This window comes from Cucumis sativus, chromosome 6, assembly GCF_000004075.3.
Source record: "Cucumis sativus cultivar 9930 chromosome 6, Cucumber_9930_V3, whole genome shotgun sequence".
In the NCBI taxonomy this organism is placed as follows: domain Eukaryota; kingdom Viridiplantae; phylum Streptophyta; class Magnoliopsida; order Cucurbitales; family Cucurbitaceae; genus Cucumis; species Cucumis sativus.
Window position 1 is genome coordinate 9,703,448 of NC_026660.2, and position 8,346 is coordinate 9,711,793.

Below are 8,346 nucleotides of genomic sequence, written 5' to 3' on the forward strand. Positions count from 1 at the left end.
TTCCAAACTCCTTTCTGTACGGGTTAGCTTTCTCCTTGTTACTTACTCTCTCGAGCAGTAGGCGACAAACATTGGTCATGCGATGGAGTAAAGCTCAATTAAACGTGATGAACCTTATAAGCTAAATCTCTTATCAAGAACTTATCACAAGCTTAAATTACTTATAACACTTCAGCAGGTAAACAATAAAGAAATGATAGATTGAAAGGGATAAAGTTGCAATATATTGATGGATGTAGGACTTTCAGACATGTATAATATGGAACTCATATATTACAATGAAAGTACAAAAGTGGAAAGCAAAAAATGTGAGTCGGGTCGTAGAATGCCTAAGCATCCCTTGGCTCTTTTACATGTCAATAGGTGATAAAGGGTTAAAACCATACACATATTCTTAAATGGTTGAACACTTAGTGACACTATGAACAACCCCATTGTATGTAAATTCAAAAAATGGTAAAAAATTAAATCAAAAGTGGAGAAAAGAGGAAAAAAGTTATATAACGCAATCTTGGTCAAATACGACCCCAAGTCTAGGTTAAGCCCAACCCCGAAATGGCTCGAATGCTCTTTAACACTACAAGAAAATATGTATTTTTCGATGCACAATACGAACATTGTGATAAGTGACGTCGGAAGAAAAAGCTTATCTCGACGTCGTAGAAGCTTCATAAAAAAAGGCTAGCATTTCCAACGAGACATAAGGCAACACTGGTATAAGATAATTTATTAAAAAAATTAAACTTCTCCCAACGTCGTTATGTATCGAATTGGAAAACGTTTAATTCTTTTAATATATTAAACTTCTCCCGACGCCGTTATGCATGGCGTCGGAGTTTTCCTTTAAAACTCATTTTTAGATCTGTAAACTTATATTCAAATCAATAAAAAAACGAGAGAGAGAGGGAGACACCCGAGCCAAAAAATTGGAGAGAGGAAGAGATTTTAAAATCCCGTCGTCCACTGCCTGGACTTCGTTGTTCGGTCTTCACCTTCGTCCATTGTTCAGTCTTCACTTTCGTTTGTCGCTCTTCGCTGCCTCTCGTTGTCGGTAAGCCATTGTTCTTCTTTTTCTCTCTTTTTTTTTCTTTATTTTGCTTTAGAGATTAATTGCATTAAAGATTTTAGAATCCCGTGGTCGTCCACTGTCTAATCTTCACCTTTGTTCGTCTTCTGGTTCTTCATAACTAAGTCATTCTTCTTATTTTTCTTTTTCTTTTTTTTTTAGGAATTAATTGTTTTCTTTTCTTTATATACCTTCCAATATCAAATGGAAGGTATTTTTTATGAAAAAAATAATGGATTTCCCCACAATTTTTTTTGACCTCGGTGTAAGTTGTGAGGTAGGTGCTTGGGGCAGGCTTGGGTGTCATGGTTCAGCGTTGAGGCTCAGCAACAAGGCTAAACGTGTTGGGCTTGAGTTTGACCTTCAGAGAGGTTTGTTATGTGTGGTTGTGCGTTGGTGTGTGTAGAGGGAGCAGCAAGACGGTGTAAGTTGTGAGGTAGGTGCCTGGGGCAGGCAACTGTAAGGTTAGCTAGAGCTGCCCAGGCCATGTCATAGCCTACCTGTGTGTGTATGTGACATGCCTGTGACAATGGAGGAGAGCACATAGGAACCTAGGAGAAAGCTTAAGAATACTCGTGAAGGAGAGCTTAGACAACTTCATGGGACCCAGAGTTGAGGAGCCTAAGAGAGAGCTTGAAAGCACCCACGAGGGAGTTTAGAAAACTTAGTGAGACCCATGAGGTTGGCTCAAGAGAAGCTTAAAAGAACTTAGAATAGAGCTTAAAAGCGTCTATAGAAAAGAGTTTAGACGGTTCAATAGTACAAATGATATAGATTGAAAGAGATGATCAAACAAATCTAGAATACAACTCAAGAGACTGTCGAAGAGTTTAAATGGCTGAGTAAAACTTAAGAAGTAAGTTGAGAGTTGCGTAGAAGAAAAATAGAGGTGATCAGGTAAAAATGTAAAAGAAAAAGGAAAAAGCATAGATATTAGAAGGAATAAAAATTGGTTGAGTTGGAGGAAATTAAAGTAAGGGGGAAAATGAAAACGAGGATTGAAAAATCTAGAAAAAGAAAAGAAAAGAAAAAGGTAACAATAAATATGTGTTGAATCTTAAAATTAGTGGCTGGCGGCCACTCTCTCAATTGGGGCTAATTAAATGAAATGCATGCATCATCAATTTGAATAATAATCCATTACATACATTTATAAAATAAATAACCATAACAACAACAATAATAATATATCATTTTATTGAATATTATGAGAGAGTTGTTGTTTAGTTTCATTAATGGGGAGGAGAGTTTGAATGAGCATTAAATGCTTTGATGTTACTTCCTAGTTTTTATTATTATTTTCTTTTCAAAAGAACCCTTTTTTTATTCTTATTTTTCAAATGTTTGACCAACTCCAATTAATATCACCACCCGTACGTGTAAGAACACTGCCAACATTTTCAAGGATTTGGAAAGATCTTATGTTTTTTTCTTTTCTTTTTTATTTATACCATAAATGTTGATCTCTTCAACTTCCATTTTTCAACTCTTTTTTTCATCCTCTATTCTTCCTTTTCATATCTTCAATCTTCATTTTCACATTTTACTTTCCTATTCATAGTTCAAGATTTACCAAAGTGTTACTAGTCATTCTATTTTGATTTAGTAATTGAGAGGTTTTGAAATGAAAATCCATGTTTATGTCCATAAAATGTGTTTAAGTTTACATTTTATTTTATCTCTAAGCTTTAGAAAGTATTTCACATGTCTCTAATTAAGTTTCACTTTTGTGTATATATAATTGATGACATGTGATCAAAATCTTTAGAAATTAATAGATATATTTAGGTAATTTCAAATTTTATTTTGACTTTCTTTACTTCAATTTTAATCAAATGACTCTTACATATATTATATATACTTATGGTTGATAAGGACAATATAAGAGACCACCTCACACTAAAAGAGATCATTATTGCTTTTTCCTTTCTAACCTATAAAGAAATCTAAACTTTCAATTTACTGCTTACTTTCAATAATCCCTTAGCACAAAATAATTCAAAACTAATGGTTTACAATTTAGAAAGTGTTGAAGCTAAATTAATGTCAATTCAATAACTAACGTAAAACTTATAGTTTGACCAAAGACCTTTGATTAAATCTCTCACGCTACTTTGTTGAACTAAAAATAAAAAAGAGGAAAGTTATAATGTTAAGATTTGGTTATATTATAGAAGTATTTAATTTGTATGTGAATAAATATAAAAATAGGAAAAAAGTAATAAATAATAGTGTTTGTTGTAATTAAATAAAAGTGAGGGTTGCATAATACAAAAAGAAAATCCTCGTAAAATGAATAGGAAAAGAAGTGGATAATTAATAAGAAGCATTGAAATAAAAGGGGATTAAATAAGGCAAACTACTATGGTTGAAAATGATGTAAAAAAAGCCAAAGTTATAGAACCAAAGAATTGTTGGGGTTGTTGAGTTTCTTAGTTTATTATTATCACAATGCATTAATTAACACAAAAGGGTGTTCTCGTCTTTTTATTTCTTACAATTTTTACTTCTCAAATCAACAAAACCGACTCTACAAATAATTTACAAAACTATTCTACAATTTTACACGTGGCATAAAACCACGAATGGTTAGTGTTAAAATTAAAAAGTCAATGCACGTCTCTTATTATTATTATTATTATTATTATTATTATTATTATTATTATTATTATTATTATTAATAAGAAATGTGATTTTTATTTTTATTTAAGGTTATTAATTTGATGATTATATATATATGGTAGGGTTTTGTTGAATTTGATGAAATGATGTTAAAATTGGTTTCAAAAAGTTTTAAATTAATGGTTTCAATTTTAATAAACCATCTTATTTCCTTTCTATTTATTATTATTCTTTTTCCCATCCGCCTAACGCGCAAATTAATAAAGGAGAGATTGAATAAAGAAATAAAAATAAGTGGTAAACGAGATTTGGGTAATGAAAAAGTACACAAGTCAATGACTACGATTATCGAGATTTCCTTAGCAACTTTGCTTCATATTATGCCCAATTTTTAAACTATGGTTTCAAGTTTGAAAACTTTGTTATATTTTATATTATTTCTAACCATTTTTCTATGTTTTTAAAATATCTAATTAATATTTCACTTTAAAATTATAACACTAATCCATCTATTAAATTAAAATTGTAAGTTCTATACATCTTCGATCTTATTTTTAATCCGATGTTTGTATGAATTTTATGAATATATATCATGTTATATTACATAAATTAACATATCTCGAAATTCAACTATAATCACACATTTTCAAATATCACTCATATACTTTCATAATTTTTTAAAAAATATAATATTTATTAACTATATAGTTAACCTGAACAAAATTGGATGGACAATATATTAATTTTGTTTGTGTGAAACTATTGATAATTAAAAACAAAATAAAGTATTTACTAATCTTACTCTTATTATCTACTGAACCACTATCTCTCTAGACATTAACTAATTAGGTTCTACTAAAATAAATACTTTGTCAATTCTTATAAAGCTTTTAAATTAGTGTTTATAATAATAAAAGTGTCAAAAAAATATATTATTATTTTTTATATAATTGATCTATTGGTGAAAACGGTTCCATACTCTCTTAAATCTGGTTTTTGTTAGGAAAATTGAAAAAAAAAAACCTTAAATTTTCCCAAGGATAACTTTTGTTTCATTGAGATTCATGACTCCATTTTGATATCTCACAATTATTATACTAAATAGTACTAAAAATGACATTTACAATAACTACCAAAAAAAAATTAGAAATTAACACTGTTAATTGTAATTTGGACTTTTAATTAAAATAATATAATTGTTATCACTATCCACAAAAACAAAATATATTAACAATAAATGACACATTAAGTATTTTGATGTTAATTAATAAAAATGAGATAAAATTTGAGGTTGATTCGAGGGATTGTACTGTACCAATTATTTAAATTATAAAAATTAAAAATAAAAGATGGATGAAGGAAGAGGCTAAATTAAAAATAGTTATTATTATTATAAAATATTAGTTTTCTAATTATTAAAAAGAAAAATAGAATTGAAGAATAAGAAAAACCCGAAGCACAAAGTATTGGTGGACAATAAATGTGTATAACTTAGATGGTGGCTCTTTCTATATTTTTTTAATTCATTTCTTCTTTTATTAACTGTTTTCTCTCATTGGAGAAATTCATTTCTCAATCCCCTCCCCTGTCTATTTTTTTTTTATTTTTTTTAAATATTTAATCAAATAAATCCAAACATTTATGATATATATAATAAAATATCATGTATTTCTACCCACTATCACAATAATTTCACATATTTACCGTAAATATTTTTTACTATTTTTTTATTTTATATAATTTCACTTATATATTATTAATTTCATTACCATTTTTCTCCTAAAAACTCGTCTAATTATATATATTTGTACAATTTTTGGTTATTTTTAAATTTTGATTTGGTTTTTTAAGTTTCTCTTATGAATTTTTAAAATAATATTCTATTTGTGTGTTGTTGATTGTAAACTTACGTGACAAATTAATATGTGGTGAATGGAATTTCCTATCACTTTCTTAGATTTTGATGGGAAGAAGTTAGAAAGTTTTTATATTTTAGGTAATATCGTATTTGATATATTACTTTTGTCAGCTCATTGAACTGTATGGAGTATAACTTCAACTAAGTTTATCGTCTTTTTATCAACTATTATTATTGAAATGATAATATAAACTATTTTGGTCAAAGGCAAGCCTAACATAATAAACTATGGCATATAATTCTTTAATTGAGATTAGAGGTTTAGATTTCTACCATTACAATTATTATGCTTTTAAAGTGTGAAAAAAAAAACACACATGAACTTTTATGTTGAAAAAAGACATTTTTTTTCTTTCAAAAGTTATAATATTACTTTTCTACGTTTTTGTTTCGTTATAATATTTCAAATAAAAATTGGAAATATAGAAAACATTGAATTAGTGACTCTTGATGAAAACTATGATTTGAACACCGTCCAACTATTTAACGTCATCGTCATACTTATTTTATTATAACTCATTACATCCCACGTTTCAATATCTCTTCAACAACATTTTATTCAAATGATAGTTTTAGTATATTTTTTAAATAAATTACAAAGTTTAATATTTTTTTTACAAATTTTGAACCAATGACCATTTATTGATACCTTAACTATTAGCATCAACATTTTGATCTTCAACTTAAATGAATAATAAAAATGTTTATCTATATATCCATAAATTCGAATGGTTGATGAGCATCAATGGATGTTATCACTACGATAGTAAAACATAAAATCTGATTTATATTATATGGTTGAATAAAACACTAATTATAAGAATATTAATAACTAATTTGGAAGTAAAAACAATTTAATTATCAATGGTTGATGAAATAAATTTCATAAGCTAGGGACAAAAAATTTATAGGTATATTATATTGATATTTCCATAAAATTAAATTGGGAAGGTCAATAGTAGCATCCATATTTTAATATTGGACTTTTATTTTTTGAAGATAATATTGGACTTAAATAACAAATTTAAGTTTTGAAATTTCTTTTATAAAATTAAATTTATATAACGGCCTCTTAATTTTCTACCATATATAGAGATCTCTCTCACCCATTGTACAAGAAAACCGACAGTCCCATCTTCTCTCTCTCTCTCTCTTCTTTCTCTCTTCTTTCTCTCTCTTCCCTCTAATGGCCGCCGAAGTTAGCTCGCTCGTGCGAGTTCTTACAACTTACAACAAAGAGGACCGTCATCGGACGGGCGGAGACGAATCCACCGCCGAGAAATTAACGCCTCTGATCACCCGGGACTTACTCAACGGCGGCTATTCCAAATTTACAGAGTCCCAAGAATTGGACCTCGACCTCCATGTACCTTCTGGCTGGGAAAGACGACTCGATTTGAAGGTACCCATTTTCTCTTCTTTATGTTTCCCTCTAAAATTTTCATTAATCAAAACCCCATTTGTAAATTTCCTTTTTTTGTGTGTGTGTGTGTGTGTGTATTTTTAGCTTTAAATGAAACAGAGGATTTTTATTAATTGATTGAATGTTTGAATTATTTCAGTCAGGGAAAATGTTTATTCAAAGATGCAATGTTCAAGATTTCAATAATAACAATCAAACAGTGCCAAAGCTTCAAGATTTGAATTTTCCACCGTCGCCCAATTGCTCTAAATTTCAATTGACGAATCATTTGGTCGATGAAACCAGCTTGGATTTGAAATTGGTTTCGTCGTTATCCTCGTCGCCTTCGTCGTCCTCGCCGAGGAGTAATTATCAGAGCGTTTGTACTTTGGATAAGGTCAAATCGGCGCTTGAACGGGCTGAGAGGAATCCCATCAGAAAACGGTCGTCGTTGTGGAAATCTTCGCCGTCCCCGTCGTATTCGTCGTCGTCGTCATCAGCGGCGGCGGAGAAAGAGTTCCGAGAAGAAGAAAACTTAAAGTGTTTGTCGTCGCCCATCGCCGCCGGCTGCCCTGGATGTTTGTCGTATGTGTTGGTGATGAAGAACAATCCGACGTGTCCACGGTGTAGCTCCATCGTGCCGTTGCCGGCGGTGAAAAAACCTCGGATTGATCTGAACATTTCGATTTGATTTCAAAGAGATGGAAAATTATTGTTATTGTAGATGAAGGGACAGAAATTATGATCTTCGAAAAATAGTTTTTTTTTCCTTCTTTTTTTTTTTTTTTGTAGTTGTACTTAGAAAACTATATGTAAAAAAAATGCAAAAGGGAAGGTTGAGATTTCAATTCTTATTAAGATTTCTTATGTGATAATTTCATCTCAATTAAGAATAGAATTACAAAAGGGGTGATCAAAACTCAAACCTATTTGATATTCATTTTATTCTCTCTTAAGATTGATTTGATCTTAAATTGATATTCATCCTTAGCATATTTACATATTACTTAAAATTATATATTTATATCATCAATTTGATAAAACAAAATTTCATTTCATCATTATAGATTCAATCAAACTTTCTATATCAATTAAACAAGAGAAAAATCATCATAAATATCCAAAGATTTGAGTAAAAAATTAAAGTGGAAGAAAAATTTACAACTTAACTTGCCTCCAAATTTTCATATTTGTTGCTAATAAAAATTTAATTTTTTATTATAAAATTATGTGTATCTATCCATACATTTATGACTTCTTTTATCAACATTCGCTTTTTATCATTAAAGTAAAATCAAAAATATATTCAAGATAACAACGTATTAGTGGGATCAAGTT

General features: G+C 29.3%; 1 protein-coding gene across 1 annotated transcript; it reads left to right on the plus strand.

Annotated features, from left to right (window-relative positions):
* The first annotated feature begins 6,701 nt into the window (after window positions 1-6,701).
* Window positions 6,702-7,948, plus strand: LOC101202760. The gene is made up of 2 exons (XM_004139967.3): window positions 6,702-7,008; window positions 7,169-7,948. The coding sequence occupies exons 1-2, from the start codon at window positions 6,793-6,795 to the stop codon at window positions 7,697-7,699; spliced, it is 747 nt and encodes a 248-aa protein (XP_004140015.1). The 5' UTR covers window positions 6,702-6,792; the 3' UTR covers window positions 7,700-7,948.
* Window positions 7,949-8,346: the final 398 nt, after the last annotated feature.